This window comes from Salminus brasiliensis, chromosome 1 (genome assembly GCF_030463535.1).
Source record: "Salminus brasiliensis chromosome 1, fSalBra1.hap2, whole genome shotgun sequence".
NCBI lineage: Eukaryota > Metazoa > Chordata > Actinopteri > Characiformes > Bryconidae > Salminus > Salminus brasiliensis.
Genome location: NC_132878.1, coordinates 77,897,155 through 77,921,275, shown reverse-complemented (window position 1 = coordinate 77,921,275; position 24,121 = coordinate 77,897,155). Strand labels below are relative to the sequence as shown.

At 39.3% G+C, this 24,121-nt stretch overlaps 1 protein-coding gene across 3 annotated transcripts in view; it reads right to left on the bottom strand.

Annotated features, from left to right (window-relative positions):
- ctnnd2a (catenin (cadherin-associated protein), delta 2a) overlaps positions 1-24,121 on the bottom strand; it is a 452,693-nt gene that overhangs the window by 203,046 nt on the left and 225,526 nt on the right. For all 3 annotated transcript variants that reach the window (XM_072689814.1, XM_072689834.1, XM_072689825.1), the window contains one exon: positions 22,822-23,013. In XM_072689814.1, coding sequence (XP_072545915.1) covers positions 22,822-23,013 — 192 coding nt within the window. The remainder of the gene's footprint in view (positions 1-22,821; positions 23,014-24,121) is intronic.

Genomic DNA, 24,121 nt, shown 5'->3' with positions numbered 1-24,121 from the left:
AAAATCACTGTGCTGATCAGTTATTTATCTGTGTTACTGAGCTCTACTAAAGCATGAGCAGACTGATAAATCACTGTGCTGATCAGTTATTTATCTCAGTGTTACTGAGCTCTACTAAAGCATGAGCAGACTGATAAATCACTGTGCTGATCAGTTATTTATCTCAGTGTTACTGAACTCTACTAAAGCATGAGTAGACTGATAAATCACTGTGCTGATCAGTTATTTATCTCAGTGTTACTGAACTCTACTAAAGCATGAGCAGACTGATAAATCGCTGTACTGATCAGTTATTTATCTCAGTGTTACTGAGCTCTACTAAAGCATGAGCAGACTGATAAACCACTGCTGATCAGTTATTTATCTCAGTGTTACTGAGCTCTACTAAAGCATGAGTAGACTGATAAATCACTGTGCTGATCAGTTATTTATCTCAGTGTTACTGAGCTCTACTAAAGCATGAGTAGACTAATAAATCACTGAGCTGATCAGTAATTTATCTCAGTGTTACTGAACTCTACTAAAGCCTGAGTAGGCTGATAAATCACTGTGCTGATCAGTAATTTATCTCAGTGTTACTGAGCTCTACTAAAGCATGAGTAGACTGATAAATCACTGTGCTGATCAGTAATTTATCTCAGTGTTACTGAACTCTACTAAAGCCTGAGTAGACTGATAAATCACTGTGCTGATCAGTTATTTATCTCAGTGTTACTGAGCTCTACTAAAGCATGAGTAGACTGATAAATCACTGTGCTGATCAGTTATTTATATCAGTGTTACTGAACTCTACTAAAGCAGTAGACTGAAAAATCACTGTGCTGATCAGTTATTTATCTGTGTTACTGAGCTCTACTAAAGCATGAGCAGACTGATAAATCACTGTGCTGATCAGTTATTTATCTCAGTGTTACTGAGCTCTACTAAAGCATGAGCAGACTGATAAATCACTGTGCTGATCAGTTATTTATCTCAGTGTTACTGAACTCTACTAAAGCATGAGTAGACTGATAAATCACTGTGCTGATCAGTTATTTATCTCAGTGTTACTGAACTCTACTAAAGCATGAGCAGACTGATAAATCGCTGTACTGATCAGTTATTTATCTCAGTGTTACTGAGCTCTACTAAAGCATGAGCAGACTGATAAACCACTGCTGATCAGTTATTTATCTCAGTGTTACTGAGCTCTACTAAAGCATGAGTAGACTGATAAATCACTGTGCTGATCAGTTATTTATCTCAGTGTTACTGAACTCTACTAAAGCCTGAGTAGACTGATAAATCACTGTGCTGATCAGTTATTTATCTCAGTGTTACTGAGCTCTACTAAAGCATGAGTAGACTAATAAATCACTGAGCTGATCAGTAATTTATCTCAGTGTTACTGAACTCTACTAAAGCCTGAGTAGGCTGATAAATCACTGTGCTGATCAGTAATTTATCTCAGTGTTACTGAACTCTGCTAAAGCCTAAGTAGACTGATAAATCACTGTGCTGATCAGTTATTTATCACAGTGTTACTGAGCTCTGCTAAAGCCTGAGTAGACTGATAAATCACTGTGCTGATCAGTAATTTATCTGTGTTACTGAGCTCTACTAAAGCCTGAGTAGACTGATAAATCACTGTGCTGATCAGTTATTTATCTCAGTGTTACTGAACTCTACTAAAGCATGAGTAGACTGATAAATCGCTGTACTGATCAGTTATTTATCTCAGTTTGATTGAACTCATAAAGGAACAGTGTAAAATTAAGTTATTTTCTCCAATGTGTCTTATTAAGATTTATTCTAATTATATTTTAAATGTTACTTTATGCATCTCAATGGTATATGTAACTGAATACACAGGATACTATACTCAGCCTTAAGCAATTAGAATATGATTGTAGTATTGCCAAATACTGCATCAATATAGAAATTAATAAATACATTCAATGTATACTTGAATGGAGTGTAGAGTGGAACAATACAATATCATAGGCAATCATCATCTGTATTAGCAAGTACTGACTCACTAATATTGATATCATATAATTTTTTGTATATTCATATTGAGACCTCTAACCAATCACAACATGTACTATATGGTACTTTGCCCATATAGTTCAGACCTACTATAGAGTCTTGTGCGTCATACTCACATTACCCATTTACAAAACCATCAGCTGAAAGGTTCATTACGATACCAGAAGTGTTTCATTTTTAAGAGTGCAGCTCGACCAAAGGTGACACTGGGTCTGCCGCAGACCATCCACACCTTTTCAGTGTGCAGAAGGTTACAAATGCCCAGTATAGGCTAATTAAGGCTGGAAAGAGAGCTGAAGGGAGAATGGGTGGTGGTGGAGTGAGAGAAAGTATCTGTAGTGACCTGGAGCTGTAGGTCTACTTTGCAGGGAGCTTGAGTTAACTGGACTGTCACAGTGTGCAACGGAAGACTGGACTACCTGGCTAACTACGGCTAAAATATAATGACACAAATGATACATATGAACAGTATTTCAAGAGAGACTAACTACGTGGATGGCATAAACCAACAGAGAACAGAAATAGTGTACATGCAGTGCTCTGAAGTCGTGATTTACGAATGTCTTTATTGAGTGCAGCAGAATTTAGCTGTGAAAAATGACCCAAAGCCTATTAATGTGTGTGTCGACACAGTGAAATAAATTATACCTGAAAAACACACTGTGCTGAATGAGGTAATAAACAATTAGCTAGCACATTTACAATGCAAATATAAAACAGGAAGGATGCTCGAGGCGTGCAATCTCCATGGGCCAATCATTAATTGTGATGATGTTTTTTTTAAGGAAAATGTGATAGTGCTGGGAACAAAAAATCTTAACGGTAAATTACAATTGTAAGCTAAATTAATTAATGAAATATTCTTAATGCAATCAAATATGTATCAGGTATCCTCAGATAGCAATTCAGAACTGAACAGATTTTTCTTGGCCCAATCAGCCTGATCAAAATTCCACCTCATATGTCTGGAACAACAATCTGCAATTGTTTATTTCTGTGTGCAGCTCGCATTGCACACAACCTAGCATTGCAACTACAGCATTGTCTCTGTGACTATCCTGCAAGAGTGTGTACTTTCTGTCACCTTCAAAGACCATTATCTTATCTGAAAGAGTCAGCACAGCATGATCCAACCTTGGGAAGATGCATGATCACAATTCTCAACACATTTTTAAGGGAGTAGCATTCATACACAAATTCATATACAGTACAGTGGTCAGAAACCAACATTAAATTACATTCAAAATAATGATTTAATTACTTAGTTATTAATTTATTTTTTTGAAAAGATCTCTGAGGTGATCAGATTACTGAGAAGCTGGAAAGGCTTTACTTTCTAAAGGCTTGTTTATGCTCAACGTTAAATACGGATAAGGATGGAGCCCTCAGTCCACTCATTTCATCCGTATTTGTGTACGCTCTGTGAAAGCTTAGAGCGGAGCAGTACCTCTGGAAATCATGGGGGCAGTACAGCCAGTAGTTCAAGTAACACTCATTATATGGACAACTGCCATATGGACACAACCAAGAAGACCTAAACCTTGACCTGCTGCTTGATTTCAGTATTATAAGATCCACCTAAATGCTTTACACTGTATTATGCACTGTGTCATACGTTTAGAAGAAACTTCCTCACCCCATCAGACATGTAATTTGAATGTTTCGAATTGCTGACTGTAATTCAACTGCACAATTTATCATCCACCCTCTACCCACCAATCAGTGGAAAAGGACCATCATAAAACCATGATTCTCCACCCAAACTGACTGAACAGGACACTTACAAAAGGGAGTTTTAAGAAAACTAGTTTTAAGCAAATCGTGTTGTTTACAGCATACTGTATGAATGTACTGAGACTAGCATATTAGCTTGTGGCTACAGTTTCAGCTTCGGGCCTCAGCGTCAGAGCACTATTATATTAAAATATTAAGCACAACTACAGGTCACAACCACTATCCGATCAACCTCCTAAAAACAATTTGAAAACTTGACCATTTCCTCTATGGTATCTATGATTAAATGTAGCTACAATATAGTTGTACCTAATAAACTTGGTGTACAAAAACAACACAGAGGGCTGAACTACTTCCTTACACATACAATCTAAGCCTCGGCTAAACCTCTCTGGTATACACCAGCAGCACTCTAATCAGCCCAGAGCTTATTTCCTGGTAGTGGATTCACCAAGAAAAAACAGACCTGTGTCGCAGTGTCACAAAAAAATGACAATAAAACTGCACTTTTCTGGTAAAAGAGGCGGCAGGCAGCATTGTATGTGTGACACTGTTAGTTAGCGTTCTCTCTGTTCTCGCTGACATGTCGACAGACGCCGCTTATTAATTTCATACGGAGGCTCTTAAGCATGCTAGCTTGCCGATAATGCGCCACAGTGCAGCCTGCTCATAACAGACAAGGGGGTTTATTCTGACCTTGTAATTCTTTAATTAACACCCATTCTAAGCCTTTTTACTGGGCGCATGCTGCCTTATGGAAAGTCCCGCCGGTCTCCACTGTCGTCAGCCTGAAGGACACTTGTGGATAACCGGCCAATTTCAATTACAGTAAAAACTTCATTCCCTCTTTTTTAATTATTGTACCTTCTCTTTTCAGGCCTAATCAGTCTTCCGGGTTATAGATGAATGCCGAAAATGTTGGCTAGAGGATCATATCGATCCACTCTGGGGTAAATGTTGTATACAGTGTTTGCACTGAATAACTACAGAGGGTGTGATTTTCAATCTTTTTGATGGTTGTGTGTGTTAGTCAGCAACTGTACATCTAACATCAGTCCAAAAAAGCTAAAAATAACATTTTTCTATTTTAACTGGAACTCTCTCTCTACCTGAACACTATCTGCTATTCTTATTCCCCGCACTGTACACCTTGTCTACATATGTGATGTTGCTATAACACCAGACTGGTCTACCCCAGCATACCCTCCTGAACCTGTTTTACCCTTCCATTTACACCCACAACACATCACTGCTCTGCATATTCCGTTAGTATAATTTAGTAGAAGTGTAACATAGTTTGGACCTTATTTACCCCAGCCTTTATGCACATACACATTTGCACATGCATATATTTGTATATTTTTGTATTTACTGTATTTATTGTCTTTGTACGTTTTGTTTATGCACCCAGTCTCGTCTTTTGTCTAGTGTCCTTGCACTATTGCATTCCCTACCTCTTCTGCATCAGAGTCGTAGCTAACAGTGTTTCCTCGTACTGCGACATCCTGAATTAGTATAATGACAATAAAGTTGAATTTAAAACTACATTATTTTTTATTTAAGAACTATATACATATTTAATTTGTATTTATGCCCTTAGGTCCACAAATAGGGTGGACCTGTATAAGACTGATATATGTAACTGATATTTGTTCTGACTGACTGTCCTGTAAGCTAAAACAGTCCAATTAACTGTTTTTGCAGTTTAATTTCTATAAACTCATCATTATCATATTCATAGTGATGCTTTTGAAAGTGTTTGTTGTATTGCTGTGTGTAAGTTATTTTTAGGCACAATTCTGAAATATTGCAGGCTACACTTGTTACTGATTTGGATCAGATTTGTTGATTTTTTAAACTTTTTTGCCATTTCAGGAATTGAAGCTCCTCTATCCCCTGGAGTTCCTTTTCCCCCTGGGGTTCACTTGTGGAGTAGTGGAACTATGCTCTCTGGAATGATGGTACACCACCCAATACTTTTAGGGATGAATTGGGCATGAGGTAGGGTGGTGATCATCCAACATTCTGACCTCACTGATGCTCTTGTTGCTGAATGCAATCAAATCCTCACAGCAATGCTCCAGAATGTAGTAGAAAGCTTTCCCTGAACAGTTACTCCAAAAAAAGTAGGATAAACTCTTTTTTTTACCCTTAATTTTTTGAAAGAAGCAATGAATGGGCAGTTGTTCCAATACATTCCAATGACCATGTAGTGTATGCACATGAGGTCTGTACTGATTGGCTAACCTGTTTGTGCCTCATTTTAAAGCAGTCTAGGCTGATATAACATACATACTACATTATAAATGGAGTGTTCTTTTTCATGGGTGCTTTAATTTCCACAGGAAAGCAATATTAGAAAGCTTTCTTGTATAGCACCTACTTGGCATCTCCTCCAACAACATTTATTGCACCTACACCCATTGGCCATATTTCCAGATGCATCTACTGTTGCTACACAATTGACCAGTACCCCTCAACCCTGCCCATCAAGAAACCACCATAGACCCACCCTGACCATTCCCTGCACAACAGAATTTAATACAAATGTAATACCTATGTGTTTAAATGTCAGATGTCATTGACATGAAATTCTCACCTGACGTCGGTAACAACCCATCCAATCAAAACATGCAAAGATACAAACCATAGATGTCCATTAATGAGGCTCTGTGTAATAATGAGAAATGACACAGGGAAAATGATTAAACACACCTACTTAAGTTTATTAAATACTTCATACAAAAGCCTTTGTTGGTGATGACAGCTTGAAGACGCCTCCTGTATAGAGAAATGAGTTGCATGCATTTGCTCAGGTGTGATTTTGGCCCATTGTCCCACACAAACACAGATCCTGAAGGTTCCGTGGGCACTTTCTGTTTCTGTTCCTGCCATAGATTTTCAGCTGGATTCAGGTCAGGTTATTGGCTGAGCCATTCTTGCAGCTTTATTTTCTTACTCTGAAACCAATTGAGAGTTTCCTTGGCTGTGTGTATGGGATGACTGTCTTGTTGAAATGTCCACCCTTGTTTTATCTTCATCATCCTGGTAGATGGCAGCAGATTTTTTTTATCAATAATGTCTCGCTGCATTTGTCCATTCATCCGTCCTTCAAATGTATGAAGCGTGTCAGTGGCGTATGCTGAAAAACAGTATCTGTGTGTTTTTTAACAATAAGGTTGCGAGGGTCTTGAGAGAGCTCACATTAGGAGATGTTTCTTGTGTTGCACCTTGGTAATGAGACACCTTTTTATAGGCCTTCAGTTGAAGCAGCTGATATTAATTAGCTGATATTAAGTGGCAGGATTGCTTTCTAATTACTGACAGATTTTAGCTGGTGTCATGACTTTCCGTGGCTTTTTGCACCTCTTTTTCTTAATGTGTTCAATACTTTTTCCATGTGTCATTACTCATTATTACACATAACTTCAATTATGGACATCTATGGTCTGTTTTCTTTGCATGTGTGAATTGGATGTCATCTAGTGAGAATATCATGTCAATTGGTCACGTGTTCAATACTTATTCCACCCGCTGTAACACTGTGATCATCTGTAGCACAAAGTAAAGAAGGGGTGTTTGTCCGATCTTTGCACTATATAATGCTGAACATACTGCTATGCACTGCTATTTCCGCATGGTGTCTGCAGAAAGCACAAACAGAACACTGCTCCATATGCATGTCCGAGAGAGGTAAATATAAGCCTGTATCCCATCGCCTCCCTCTCAGTCATCTGTTATGTCTGCCCTAACATCCCACCCCCCACCCCCGGTCTGTCTGCACCATTTCTAATCTCTTGTCGCATTGAGGCCCTCAACTGAAGCTGAATATTCTATTTGCTCTGATAATGGGGTGCTCTTTCAAATTACTTGACCTTTCAGATACAAATCAGTGGACGCTGCGTGTCCTGGCTGTTCCAGGAACGTGTAATGCTATCATAAACAAACGGGGTCTTCTCCAGCCCTCTGTCGCTTTCGCTCCATTCCTCTGCTGGGAAATCACGCCTGTCTGAAGACATCTTCCCTTTTCCACAGCAAAGAAAATGGTGCAATCCATTGTAGTTATGTAGAACATTACATTATCATATAATCATCATATGGCTAGGCTACTGCTCCTTGCTATGTTCTTATTACCCCTCTATAGATGGAATTGTTTAACCCTATTTTCCCTTATCTGCCAGTGGTGTGAATGCATGTCCATGTAAGTCATAGTAAGTCATAGAGCTTTCAGTGTGCTTCCATGTTTCCTATTACCATATAAAAGAAGCTGCGTGCTGCCTTTATTGTTGGATGCACTGCAATACAGTGCCTGAGTGCCAGGGTGATAAAAGCAAACATATGCAAAGACCCTAATTGAGAATCAGTGATAAATGACATGTAACACAATGTTACATTAGTGATGAGTGGCATTTTGAGAAATATAACTGATTGCTAATGTATGTAAATAATACACAATATTTTACTGCTTAAAAAAAGCAAAGACATTAGTGAATTACATTACATTACATTTAAGGCACTTAGCAGATGCTCTTATCCAGAGCGACTTACAAAATTGTTTACTCTCTAAGCTACCCCTATAAGCTTAGATGCTACTAAATACAAAAGTCAGTATGAAGACCAAAATACCCGGCACTACACTTCACTCATGGACTCTTGGAAGAGATGGGTCTTGGTACAGATCGGCTTTTGACCACTGACAACACATATAGAGGGGCTGGTCCAACATCGGGGTTTTAAATCTGATGCAGGCAGCCACAGAAAGCCAGTGGATTATTTTTATAGAATGTGCATAAAGCATTAGGCTATGGAATTCAAGCAATATGGAGATTATCACTTGTTATTGATTTTAAGCAACTTGGATTTTTTACGCTACACTAAAATGCTAAAATTCACATACAAAACAAAACCAAAACCTCAAAATCTTGTTAGATCATATTCTTTAATATTGCTGTATTACCTCAGTTCGGTCTCAGGCTTGTTTGGACTTGTTTTGGACTTGAAAGTTCTGGTACTTTAATGCTTTCTTTAATTTGTACTATTCTGGTTTGGGCCTTCTGTCTTTTTTGTCTTTGGCAGCTACACTGTTAAAAACGGATTCCTCAAGGATTGTTTAGTAAAGATATGTTTCTTTAAATCATTTCAACTCAAAGAACAATCTGGCTTTGTTCAATAGTTTTTCACATACTAGGAAAACCTCTCTCACAAGTCAGAAAACCCCTTTTCACTGATCTGTAGTGAATCTGTAGAGGTAAAGCTTACTTTAAAATGACATCCCCATACAATATGAAAAAGACCAAGAAATCTAGACCTAAGGCAGTACAAGACTAGTTACGACTTAGTCTATTCATTGTTTGTGGCCTCGCTCTCATTTGGTCCATTTAGCCTTGGCCTTGACTGGATAACGGCTAGCAATAGTCCTAGACATGACAAAGGTGGTTTTGACTACAGTCCTATTCCTTACATATCAAAACAAATGCAGAACAGAATTAGGAATCCACACTAAAGGAGAAGAGCAGATTAAAATTCAGGAAGAGCTGCATTTTAAGCCTCAGTTAAAATCATGCTTGACTCGCCAGAATGCTACGAATCCTCCTGTGCCAAGTTATTGCAAAGCAATATTTAGCGATATAAAAGCAGTGTGTGTTTGTCCAGTGGAGCAGAAATGAATTTTCCCCCAGAGCAACAACAGAGGAAACATTTACATGAGTTCAGAGAGTGAGCCTTAATAGCTGTATTGCCTTGTAATGGCCCTGTATTGTGCGGCATTATCTTGGAGATCTATTTTCCATCAAGCTTCTTTCGAGCCTAGAGGCGTTCTGGCATGTTAAACCTGCAGACATGCATCGATTAGGCAAAACATCCAGCCAGGGCAGTGCTGATCTCTGCTGAAGTCAATTTAAATGACTCCTGTAAAAAATAGCATTTCATTCTTCGGTAATTACGTCTCCATCCTGGCTGCCGGTACACTGCTTTTGATATCTGCAGACATGGTTTGTATCTCTGGAAAACAGAGGTGGGTAGAATTTCGAACAGGCATTGCTTTAGCAATAAAATGAAGTGCTACTCTTCTCTTTTTGGGTCTAAAATAAAAAAGCAATAGAAACAGAGTTGCTCTGAATATTTGAAAAACTGGGTAGGCCTCCCAGGCACCATATTAGAATGATTTAATTTCATTTAAATGGAGAGTGTTGGTTTCATTGGGAAATAATTCATCTATCATTTTATTATTGTAATGTTCTTTCAAGACTATAATAAATCCCCTAAATAAACAATAAATCCCCTACACTCATCCACAGTACACACATCACTCTTAAGTTCTTTAACTGTTTTTAAAGTTCTAGTCCATCTTTTATTAGACAGTCAAACTCAGTTCACAATTTCAAGAAACATCTAAAACACATTGTTTTGACTGACCTTTACAGAAAACAAAGATTATTATTATTATTATTATTATTATTATTATTATCAATTAATTAAAAAGTAACTGTTGTAACTGTAACTGTGCTCCAGAGACAGCAGTTTAAGAACTGCACTTCAAAAACAATGTTGTGTCAACTATGCAGCCACAACATGCTAACTAACAAACAGCCTCAATGACCCTCTTGACATTTGCTGAAGTGTGGTTTGTCAAGGAATCTCTCAGCGCCCAAGTGCCACCTTATTCGTTCAATTAAGGAGCCTTAACCAGACGAGAGCAGCATGCCACTTCAAGCATGTCAGCATAAACAATCTTAGCAGCCTCCACCACAACACTGGAAACATCTAGGTCACAAACTGCAGCCGCGTGCAAGCTGCTAACCATCTCTGCAAATAAAGACCTGGGGAGACGATGTAAAGTAACGATCTACTTGAATTAAGAGATGCTAAGGGTGAGACGGCAATACCACTGCATTGATTTTGGAATGTTAAAATTTTTTTTATTGATTCTAAGGATCTTTAATAAAGCACACACTACTTTTTGTCAAAATAAAAACAAGAAAAAAAAGTTCCATTATTGTGACTAGTTTCCTGAACTGTAATTATTAATCAACTTAAAAAAAAATAACTAATGGATTAATTAATGAATTCAATAATGTCATCAAATACAACTGTGGTGAAATCAACTGTATCAGATCAAAAACAATTTTTGGGCATTCAGTAGTTTCTAAAAGAATCAAAGTCATGCTGCACTGAATCAGTTTCTACAGAATCAGAATCAAATTGCCCTGCAAAGTTTAACACATTATGTGGTTTTGAATTATTTCCTGAGCAAAGGAGAACACTTGACATTTCAGAAATCACCAAATTGATAAATATTAAATAAATCAAAGTTAAATCAAACTGAAAAGGTAAAAATGTAATGACATACATGATGAGTTATTTTCCTTTGAATTGTCATCACATTGAATTGTGGCAAACTTTAAAGCTACATTATGAACTAAATCCTGTCCTAAAGAATTACAAGCATATCAAACTGTAAAGTTTTCTAAAGAGGTCATTTAATAAAATACCATAATTGAACTGTGGTGACTTTAGTCTTCGTTATGTTGGATACATTCAAGTTCTAGAGGCTTGAGTACACAGTGCAGTGACACAAGACTACATAAAGTGTGAAAGTGCAGAAATTAGTGCCAACAAATGTGCAAACATTCAAGCGTATAGCAAGAGTGCTACGATAAATACAACATAAGGCGCAGCAGCCACCGTAAACAGACAGGACAGTGCAGCACCGACAGTCAGTACTGATTATGAATGGTGAGGGCAAAGGTTTCAGAGATATGAAACATACTCTGACAAACTGAACTGTCGAAGATAAGCCTTTGTTTTTTTTCCGCCATGCCATATTTGACCCATCCTGCACTTCTCCTCCTGTGAGTTGCGATCGTTATCCGTCATTCCCAAGCGCATGCGTCCGGCACGAATGTATAATTGCTCATTAGTCACGCTCTGGAGAAGCAGCGTTCAGGTTCGCGGGTGGCCATTCCACCCCGGCCCACGTGTGTCTTTTTTTATTGGGCGCTCTCTCAGACAGGTGATTTACAGAGGGGATGTGCACTCTAAAGGCCAGAGCAGCCCAAATCCCTCCTAATGGAGGAGAAGCAGAGGCTCTGGATCACTGGCTTTATGTTGGCCTGTGCTTTATGGTGTAGACTTTTAGCACTCGTTATTGCACTACTCCACTTTTATAAGGTGCTTTTTGCTGGCCCAATCCGCTGCCCTCACACAGTTCCTTTCAGTGGCTTTTAGTCTTTCCAAATTTACAAGATGGGGAAATATATATTTATATATATGTATATATGGTTTTCATTAGCTCAGACTGCACAGATTGATTGCCTCACAGTGGTGTTCAAATGAAAACTCTCCTCATGACCCTTTCTTTTACACCATCTTCTGCGCTGTACAGTAGTGAGTAAGACATACTGAGGTAGAAGGGTCTTCACAGGTGAGACCTGTTGAATATCGCATTACAGCTCCAGTCAGTCTAAACAATGCCAGCACCAACATTATGTTGATGGCCCAGCCTTCGACAGACTTTTCAGGCTCAGACTAAGCCTAACTCAGAGCCTCTATATAGAGCTTCCTGTGGGGGTTTGCAGGGAAATTCCAAAACTTTTCCAAGCAAATAACCTCATATTCATCACTGAAGAGTTTCATCCGAGAGCAAGCACCTGACGGGCAAGCAACACCAGCCTCTCCTACACACCATCCTAGCCGCCAATGAATGCCACAGGGACCTTAACGCAGGGAAGGCTGCAATTTTCTCTTAGCATTCTCTTTGCGAGGAGGTGAGGAAAGCTCTTGGTGGACGGATTCCCCTGCTTTGATTCGTTCTGAATGAGCCGGAAGGGTTCTGTTATGAGGACGGCAAGGGGAGACAGCTGGAGCAGGGCACGCTAATCAGGTAAGGAGTTAAGTACGGCAACCAGGGCACCTCTCTCTAGGGACATAGCTGCTGATTGCTGGGGTGGTATTCTGTATGGTGCGAGTAGTTAATGCATCCAGAAGGCTCAGCACAATGAGAGCGCCTGGCTTTCTTTGTTGTTGCTGAAAGACAGTCTTTCCACTTCTTGTTTTATTTGCACCATTTAAAAAGGGACATTTGTCCTTTACATTGTGTGAATGTTTCATGATGAACCAAAAGTAAACCAATAAGTTTAGACCAAGAGAAATTGTTTGGTGACATTGTTGTGGCACTGTTTAACACCCCATTAAATGTTTTGGGACAGTGTGTAGTTTAAAGTTGTCAACAAAGCTGGGACATGGCAGCTGAAAGACTGGCAAAAACATTATAAGCCAAAATAAATAAGTGAATATCAATCTGAAATGAGCTCGCTAATAAAAAAGCAACTATGCCAACTATGGCAAAATTGTACAGATTTTAGAGAATAGCACTTCCAGTGGAATGGCCACTAGGGGTCCTGCAGACGGAGGCGGTAAAATGGCCTCTAGAGGGGCGACAGAAAGAGGCGGTGTAATGGCCACTAGGGGGGTCAACATGAAGAGGACAAAAAAAAGCTTGTCCCAATGCTGGGACCCACGGACCTAACACACTGGTTTCTCTGGTGATGTTGGGTGTCTGGTGGAATGTTCGCCTTTGTTAACATAGCGTTTAGCGGACGAGTGCTAAACATCATGTTAAGAACATTTAAGTGCTTTCCAACATCTTCAAAAGCCAGACTCTTGAACTGAACTTGGTTGACAAGGTAACATCAAGGTTTTCCACCCACCCACCCCTTTTGTTTCTTTTCTTTCTGAAGCAGCCAAGCCCTTATTCGTGTGTCAGAGTCTATTATTTAGCATATATAACAGATTCAGAGAGAGAGGATGAAAAAAAGTGAATTGGCTTAATAGGTTTATGCAAAACAGCCTCCTTCTGAAATGAGTCGTGTGTCATATTAGTTGTCTTTGACGAAACAGTTCTACAAAGGGGAGAAAAATGGAAAACACAGGCTTGGCACTCTCTCTCCTTCTCTTTTACTCTCTCTCTTTCTCTCTCTCTTTGGAAAGTGCTAGTGTTTGAATAGGGGATGGGGGGATTTGGGAGGCGGTGGGGGGAGTCGTGGCTTTAAGACAGCTCTTCCTCCAGGGCTGGGTTAATCCCTCTTTCATTTTCAAAATGAGACTTTCCAGCACGTTCTCAGCCGCCATGTGCCGGTGTCCTTGTGCCTCACACACATCAAAGCCTAATTGACTTGATTGAGTTTGAATTTCAGAGCCGTGAAAAGCGCAAGCCGTCTCCGCGCAATGACGCAGGCGAAAGCTGGGGTGGGGTGGGGATGGTGGGGCGCTGTTGGGGTGATGAAAGGTGCTATTAGTTTAGCGCCCTTCTAAAGCTTTATGCACAAACCTGCCATCAATCTACAAAGCCACTAACCATAATAAATGACATATGAAGAAGAAGCCAATAATGGAACATGTAACATGCTAACATGGTGCGGTGCTGTAATTGAGAAATACAGAGCTCTGTAATGAAGGGGTGTGCATATGAGTGTGGCTGCGGCAGAAATCAGCTGCGGTGATGAAATCTTCATAACCACCGAGAAATACACAGCACTCCAGAACACCGTGGATTGTAGAGGTTGGGCTTGTTTTGGAGGTTCCTGTTGTTTTTTTTGTTTTTTTTTTCTTTTATTTTGATGAAAACATTGAGAACAGTCCGGACTGTACATTGCGACAGTGCCGTCAAAAAAAAAAGGATTAGCTCAGCTCTCATTGGCTGGTTTATGGCACTGCAACGGCTCACAGTAGCCATGTAGAATAGCGTAGCCAGGCATAGCTTTTAACCATGAACATTGTAACACAACGTTTTTTGCTATAATTCACAATGCTCTCAGTGTGCAGTTAGCTAGCAGAAGAAATTGTAGTAGGGTCTAATATGGTTAGCTTTTAGCTGGTGCTAGGACCTTTATTGGCTTCCCCATGGTGTTTTGATCTCTCCCCAACCAATGCATGCAGCTTTCATGTCTCTTTCGGCCATTGCATGGATACCCGACCCTCTGGTAGTTCCTCTGGTCAGCCCTTCTCCGAACGGTGCTTCATTGGTTGTCTAGTATTAGCTTTTAGCCTTTTAGTCCTGCTTCCACATTTTTCAAAGTAGCTTTTGTAAATAATCTCGAAACACTTCTGCTTGTAGGCTGCATGTAAAAATTAGGGGCATAAAGCAAGTCAAGTCAAGACTGTTAAGTAACATTTTTGAGGTTTTGGAATTATGGCTTAATGAGGGTTTTGCATATACAAGGTAGTGTCTATATGTATAGTCCTATATTTCACGTCCTGCAGCACATCCATATAGTCCTACAGTCCCACAATTCCCATCCTGCAGCACACAATCTAAACTGTGTCCATCTGAAAGCAAATGTAGTCAATGTAGTTGATTTGATCCCAGACATCCATGTTTACCATCATGTTTTTGTGTTCAAGGCAAGATAACACATGCAATTGTACTAATTCATGATTGGATTGCCCTGCGCTACTGCATTTGTGCAAGCAGAGACATTTCACACATGCTAATAGCTTTTGTAAATCAGTCCCCAGAGGAGTCAGAAGTCGATTAAGGGCCATACTGCTGCAGAAATCATGATGGCTGAAATGGAGACTGGCCATCCTCCTCTCACACACATGGAACCACTGGCCTGCACTACCCGGATTGCCTGGTCATTTCTGTGAGGGGAGCACAAACTGATCAACTATTCAGAAATGGGCATCTATCCCACAGAACATGGAGCCAGGGATATCTCTTTATGTATCTATGTTGGTATAGCATGGTGGGTAACCCCGGTCTGTTCGCCACAAGAGACTGGGGTTGATTCACTGCCAATGCAAGCTAATCACACAATCCTACCTCTTTATCTAGCCTGGTCCTGTTTGGCATATCCACTGAAAACATGTGGTTATTGCTTATTAAACATAAAGCCAAACATTATGTAGCACTAGCAAATTTTCATGTCATAAATCCACTGCCAACACTTCATTACACCAACTAAACCAACAGGAAAACAACTCAACTAAACAATTAGACAAATTTAAAGCCTGTAAAACCTTAACATTTGCAATGCATTAGACATTGAAAGGGTGCAGTAATGATATACCACCAAGCAAGCAAAATCCAATGTTAATTTTAATTTAATTTAATTTTAATTTTAAATCATTCTAATTATTGTATATAAGAATCAATGTTCACAGTATGACTGATTCAAGGTGGAAGGAAGTCAGTAGTCTCCTTTTGTATTGTCTTTGCAAAGCATGCAACTTGTTTTTTATGTCTTTGTAAACAGTAGTACTGGTTGTGTTTTTTTATTAATAAAATATATATATATATATATATTTTTTTTTTTTTACTTAGTAATTTTGATGTATTTATTTAAATAAAGAATTTCAGTTGTAAGAAATATAGGATAATTCAACAGTTGGAATCAGAGTGGGAATCAGAATTGCTTAAAAAGTCAAACTTTGCTTTATGCACATGCTTCATGGTAAGTGCTGTCTGACTTCATAAAATATATTCAGCCTTTGAACTGCAGTTTAAACCAGCAGATTGAACATTTTGATTCACTCTAATCCATTAATTGCGACCCCACTGTTGAATTAACTTGATCATTCATGGACCGGACGTGTTCATTTAACCTTGCATACTGGACATTTCTATTAGCGTGCGATCAGGTCATCATGGTAGATTAATTTTCTTCAAACTGGGGATATTAACCTGTAGTTCACATGGAATGTCTGTGGTGTGTGGGTGTGTGCGTGCATGTGGCTAATCCTGATCCTGACTTTTGGCAGTGCTTCAGTCAGCCCACTGTCTAAAGTAGGCCAGTGGGAAGTCACTCACCTCTCTTCTCACCTGCTCAGTCTCTTGTGCAACACACTGACCATGCCAGCCCTGTCAGCCTCCATGTGGGATTTTAGGTTAAAGGAGAGATGTAGTGGTCAGGCACAGTGGACCAGAGACTAGCCCTGCATGATATGGACAAAATACTATATTGTGTTGAGCAGTGGAGTGACTTGGATAATAAGTGAGTCAGCAACTATAAGGTTGTGGGTTTAACCTCCTGGTACTGCTGGTTAGGCAAGGCACTTTAGCAAACCACTGCTAAAGTGGTGATGATGTGCTGTACAGTATAACTTTATAACTTTGTAAAAACAATGTAATTAGCTTGATTATTCACTGGTGCTATGTCCAATATAGGTCTCTAATGGAGGCTATTGGTTGCTAAGTAACAATTGGTGGGTGTAGAGATGGAAGATGTCTAATAAAGATGTTAAGGGCTCAGTTACAACAGGCCCCCTGCATTACACCCCAGTAAGCCTACCCCACCCCAACTGTAACTGGGATTACACTTGCAGTATGTTAATCACACACCTCCTCATACCTGGATATGATGCTTGCAATATTTTTGTTCAAGGGTCAAAGATTTACCAGAACACCCACACAATCTCATCTGGGATCTAAAAGTGGGTCAAGTTGCTTATGCTGAGTTGCTGAGTGGATGGATTAAAGGAATAATTTACATATTGCAAACTTCTGCATTACTAGTATCGCATAGGCCAGTATTGTGATAATTAACGAATAATAATTAATATTTTTTCACGATGATGCATACGCCGATACATAAATATGTACAAACTCTGCACATTTTATACATCTGTAAATTTGTACTACACTGACCTAAATTGGAATTATCAATATTTGTAACATTTATTCATGTAGGTTAAAATGTTATAAAAGGCACATATTTTAGCATCACTCATAAACCCTGCTATTCTGGAGTTCAAAGACAGTTTGAAATATTGCTTTTAACACTATTCTAATAATATTGAACAATTCCAATGTGATCTGGCACTAGCTTTAGGGAAAATCATATATTAACAAGGTTTTTATTAGGCTCTGTTGCTTGTTACTGGGCAAAAAAAATAAATAAAACTGGCCGAAAATCAGAGAATTAGCAAATAGTATTGTAAATCATAATAAGTGCACTCCTTTTCATGTAGTAATGATGCTACACTGTATCACAAGGCTCAGTAAAAAAAAACACTGCAGTAGTAAATCGCCAATGAACATTGTTTGGTCTACATTTTGCCTTAGAACTAAGAGCTGGGAAAGTGGCTTGTTGGATTGAACGAAGTAAACAAAGCTTTATTTAACTGTTTTCAAAAAAATTATATATATATATATATATATATATATATATCCATAATCCATACAAAACTCTTTTAGCTTAATGAAATAAAGAGTTCAAAAGTATGAAAAGAAAGATGTCGGTAGAGATGGCAGTGGAAGAGACATGAGACATGTTTATAGGCACAGAGTAGGCGGGCACCATATGAACAAGACACCATACCATGAACATAGCACTACAAACTGCGACAGCAACATATTAAAAACTAAAAGGCTCTCAATGTCACATGGTTGATTATCAGTCTGCTTGATTGTTAACCAAAATGGCTGATGGATTACTTCATCACTCAAACACACAAAGGATTGATTGATCAGGATTCTCACTGCACACAATAAAACATCCTGTGATGTGCTGGAGGCTCGTATGTAAAGTAATTTTTTTTTTTAGGAATTCAATATCAGTACCACAAATGCTTACATCATGATAAAGAAACAGACTTGCTTCTGTGCACACACTCCATTTGAGAAAGTATAGTACAGAGCGTAAGCTCTGTATCAGCCAGCGCTTAGTTAAATCATGCCATGAGTCTAAATAACAGGATACAATGTCATGAATTTGCTTAAAATGGTCCTCTGTGTCTAGGAATGGCTCTTGAGCGCCGTTACTCACTGAACAACAAACTCTACTGAATTATGTGAGCCTTGTTTCATGGGAAACATAATGGAGCTACGAAAATTCCACAAGTGACTTATAGCTTTAATCAAGACAAAAAACGAACCACCTAATGGAAATAATAGAGGCGTAATGAACACCAGGGCCATATGGAAAATTTAACATCACTTATGACAAATAATCTCAGTGTCAGTAGCACTCCAATCTATTCACCAAATGCTAGCAGGAAACTTATGCATTATAAATTTCCATTCATAATGTAGGCACTCATGTAGCCCCGCACAAGACGAAGGAAATTCCAAAGTCTTAAAATCCCAGTTTTTGAGGCCGCCTTTGTTTTGTTTAACCGAACAATGAGTCATGCACCACTGACCATCTATTTATCCAAGAAAGCCTTTAGCATCTGTATGCAAGTGTCTAACGGAGTGATTTATTCATAAAAGTGCTCAACATAACTGCTTGCAAAAAGGCTCACATGGCTACAGTTCTTTTTTCTTTTTTTTTCAGCTGAGTGTCTGAATGATCAGACGGAAGTGTGAAAGGGGATCTGAAGGAAGTGAGTGTGTGTGTGTGTGAGGGGGGGTCATCTCTCAGTTGCGGTCGCCAAGGGAGGGGAAAACAATGCGGAGAAAGTCATTTTCAACTATTTTCTACTGATGCCTCAAAGCCATTAAGCAAAGGCAACAGTTTTGAAAGGGAATCGAATCTCTACAGCACATCATGAGCTCTACTTCACAAAGGTCAAAGAAAGACACTTGGCCATATCAAGAGAGGGAAATTACTACCATGGACCCCTATTAAAACTGGCTATATGGATTTTTATCTGCACAATTGAGCTAGGTGAGGGAAAGTTGACATTTCGTCTCCGGGAGCACTGCACGATTCCATCACACTGCCTGTGTGCCTCAACCTCCCGACACTGTGAGATACATGAGAAGAATGAGATGTGCCAGCCTCATGAGTGCTTCATAAACCAAGCTGAAGTGCACATACCCACTGGATTTAAAGTCATGCTCCGTTTCCAATGAAGTTGTCTCTTCAGTTTTAACCTTGGCCCAGTTTGCTAATTTCCATTATTTCTAGATTTGCACAGATCAGTTGGTTTTCAGTGTGTCTTGTACAGTTAGAGGGTTAGGCTACTTGATCTAGCCATGCTAGAAATGTGTGGTGAAGTCTGTAATGTTGGCAAAAATCCCATTGAATGTAGGTGGGAGTTTAGATCACACTAATATTGGTTTGCACTGCCTTGACTGTGAATCAGTGGCAGCCAGATCCATTAGCTCAAACAGGCTACATTTACTTCCCTGGTATTTCCTATATTTTCTATCCATTTAAGGACACATTCAGTAAAATCACTAAATAAATTGCTATACCTGAGAATGGATGAAGAATTTAAATGATTAATGTTGAATGTACAGTCTGTCTTTTTCATTTCAGCTCCTGAAATGCTGTTAGTTTACCAGACTCGATTTAAGCTAGCATGTCTTACTTAAGGTTAGTGATTATATATTGCGTCATATTTTATGTTCCCTGAATGTTATGCTGGCATCTTATACAAATGAAAATAAAATCCAATTAAAATCACTAAATATTTCTTATATTTCTTGCTAATGACAGACTTTTTTATTTAGCAGAACCAGCATTCACAGGAGATTTCCTTGTCACTAAAAACTGAACAAAAACGAACCAATCGCTATTGTGATTGTATTAATGATCACAGGAAACTGTCACGTAGTAAAAAAATAAAATAAAAAAAATAAAAAAAGAAACTGGCTGGCTGGCTTAAGCTTGTCAAGCTGGTAAAGCTGTTGGACCAGCATAGGCTATGTTTTCGTGTTAGTCTAGTGGTTTAGCTAGTCTACCAGCAGCATGACCAACTTAGTCAAGCTAATCAGCCAGTAAGACCAAACTTGTTTAACAGCATGACCACACTGGTCAACCATCTTGACCAGCATGACCAGCCTGACTGTGCTGGTCTAACAGTATGTGACCAGCCTGACTAAACTGATTGCTTAGCTTGACCAAATGAGTCATGAGTCAGTATGACCAGCAAAAGCTAGTGTTGAGCAAGGGTTTTCAGCGGAGTTGTTTGATGACTTGAAATACATAACCCGGCCCGACCTGCTGGAAGATTGCCTGCTGAGGTCCCCTCTACCTTCGTCAAACCAGCTGCCACCTACCGGTCCAACCAGCAGGCCCCCACCCACCATCACCTATAGCAGACCAGCGGCTCACCCGCCTACCACTGCTACCTGCTTAGTGACCATGTTAAAACCATTATTAACTATCTGTACCTGGTTTGGTCATTTTTATCATTAATGTTTAAATAGTTCTGACCAGAGGAGGATGGGTCCCCCTTGTGAGTCTTGGTTCCTCCCAAGGTTTCTTCCTCCAGCTCTGAGGGAGTTTTTCTTTGCCACTGTCGCCATTGGCTTGCTCACTGGGGATCTTTGATCCATCATGTCTTACGTTATTTTCTTCTTTCTCCTTTGTTTCTGTCTTTTATTAATCACTATTTATGTAAAGCTGCTTTGTGACGACAACAGTTGTAAAAAACGCTATACAAATAAATCTGACTTGACTTGACTTGACATAATTATAGAAAGCATCATTATAGAGAAGTTGATAACCACCAGGAAGCTTACTAGCCTAGTTTAATGTAGCCTTCATAGCCAGAGAGAAAACAAGCTTTATCATTTTTAAACACAACTCATGATGCATTGACCCTGCATTTACCTCCTTACAGCTGACAGCACCACAATGGGTAAAGGCTCACCACTGTTACTTTCTAAAATTGTTCACAGTGCTAAACCTAGAAATCTGGGGCAATTGATTGTAATCTGTTTTTTGTTTTTTACAGTACTGAACTTCCCATGCCACGGAACTAACTAGCACAGTTATGCACAATTTCATCATGACACAGTTGTTTTAAAACTGCACAACGCAGACTCTTACACACAACCAGTATGTGCCATGTTAACAGAGTGTAAACCAAAAACTCTTGTAGAACTTTGTAGAACGTTGGTTGCCACTTGTATGTCTTAAGACAGGAAAAAGGATGCAAGAATTCAGCCCCTTTCAGTTAATACTGCACTGTAAGCTCACTTCTGCCTCCAGTGTGATCATTCAGACACATCAATAACGCACTGAATTTCCATATTCTGACTGAAACACTGCAATGACTCATTAGAGGCTCGAATGGGATTTTGTAGCGCTCTGTAAAGTTTGTCCAACCTTGCAACCTTTGCTAGAAAACAGCAAATTTGCAGGCAAGGACAGATCAACTGAAGTGAATCAAATAGGGATCGCAATGATGAATATTATTAATCACTTGACTTCGAGTTCTGTACAAAGTTCCCCAGTTCTGTTCCACAATAAACAAATGAATTGAAACGCAGCAGTTGCGTAACAGATGCTAATGCTAGCTTGAAGTTCAGAGGCTTAGATTCCCGAGAGGCTCCTCAAAACGACAGGAAAAACACACAGTATAATGATAATTTTAATATTTCCCTCTCTCACCGGAGTGCCATTTCATTTAAATTCATCCTAACTAATACCTCGGAGGAAAACAGCACAATGAGGCGTGACTGAATAAAAAAAAAAAAAGAAAAAAGAAAAAAAAAGAAACATAAATAATTAGCATCTAATCGGATTAGCATGATTTACCTGACCTGAAATCAAGATAAGCCAAAAGACGAGCTAATATGAAAGTATCGAGGCGGTTATTGTGCAATGATACAATGAGGTGAATGCTTCTCACAGTCAGCACACACACACATTTTAATCCAGCCTAGCTCTAATGAGGTCACCACTCAGCTGTGGGCTAGCGTCATGGCAGATTGGCTTGCCAAGGATTTGATGCTGTTGCAGAAATCCTAAAGGTTGGTCTGGTGGGGATTAAAACACATTTACACAACATACACAAACACACACACACTAGTTTTTATTCCTATCGTTGTAGGATATTTCCATTGACATCTGCATGATTGTAGCCAAATGCTTCTGTGCCAAATGTAACCCAGTCCCCTGTTATTATACGTACACACACTCACCAGTTTTTATTTCTTTGTAGGGTACTTTTGCCGACGTATATTACTGTAAACAAATGCTGCTAAGCTTCAAATAGCCAGACTATTACCTGTATGTCAGTAACCTAATGGAGAAAAACACCTTGTTTTCTAAAGGACCAGAGGAATGTCCCCATAATGACTTATTTCTCTATGATATGAGGACAGTTGGTCCCCACAAAGAGCTAAACAAATGTCCACACACAGACAAATAAAGCCTGTACCTGTGTTGGTACGGTATGTCCCAGTGTGCCCTGGTGGTAAGGGTTCCCCTTGACTCTGACTCAGGCTCCTCATCTGAGCTTTCTGGTAGACCCTGTCCTCATAGATGGGGTCGATGTGGTGCTCGGGGGACTGCAGGGGCCTCAGCTCGGGGCCCAGGTGGCTGTGCTGGCTGCTGTACGAGCCTCGCGATCCTGGCAGGGGAAAAGAATGTGTCAGTAGCAGCAACTAGAACAGACTGACATTGCTCCAGTGTCAGTAGCTGTAGAGTGGCCTATTTAGCAAACACAATATATATATATATATATATATATATATATATATATATATATATATATATATATATAAGGCATCCAAATATATATAAGGAACTATGATTACCTCCTCTGGAAAATATGATTTTGACATTTATGACAGAGTATACATTAGCATAGAAGTATATATATATTTATATATATTTTGGCTTTTTTAGTAGATGATTTTTAAATGTTGGTTATTCAATTGGTGGGAAACATGTGGAAATGATGAGCAGCTAATATCTCCATTCATCCTCAACAAAGCAAAGTGTTAGAAGGGTTCTCTGGAGATGAGAGAAAAGTGTTTAAACCCCACACACCAATGAAAGGGAGCAGGAATAGCATTACCATTCAACTCACACAGGCAAACACTGCTCATCTTCAACCTTCAGGATCCACACACAAACACACTCGAAATCCTACACTCATACAGCTATGCATGCAACCAGCCTTGTATTTAGATTGGGGCTGTCCCCTAGTAAGGATCTTCTTGGTCACTCTAAAAACATCTAACAAATAGCATTATATTGGAATTCACTGGACCTTTAATGCTCAATGAGACAGTATGCAGCAGATTACCAGTAGCCAAACCATACTAAAACTGGGAATGTCCCAATCCAGACATATTTTACAGATTGAGTATCGGGTATTTTAGAAGAGATCCATGTCCAATCCTTTGTCTTGACTACTATGCCATTGTTTTAAAGGCTCCAACTAACACTATTCAATTGTGTTAATTAAATATAAGGAAAGTTATGCTTGAAAGTATGAACTACAGTTCAGCATCTTCTACAAGCTCCTCAGCACCCAGTGCATTGCCCAACTGATACACAATGGGTGTAGACAGGCGTGCATCGGTTCGCAATAACAATAGGAGCGCATAGGTGCAACAGAGCAATGCTTTAACTGAGACTTGGCCCGAATGTCCAGCTGTTCAGCTGTTGTTGTTGTTGTTTTTGTTTGTTTGTTTTGGGGGTTTTGAGTTTTATTGATGTAACTGTCATTT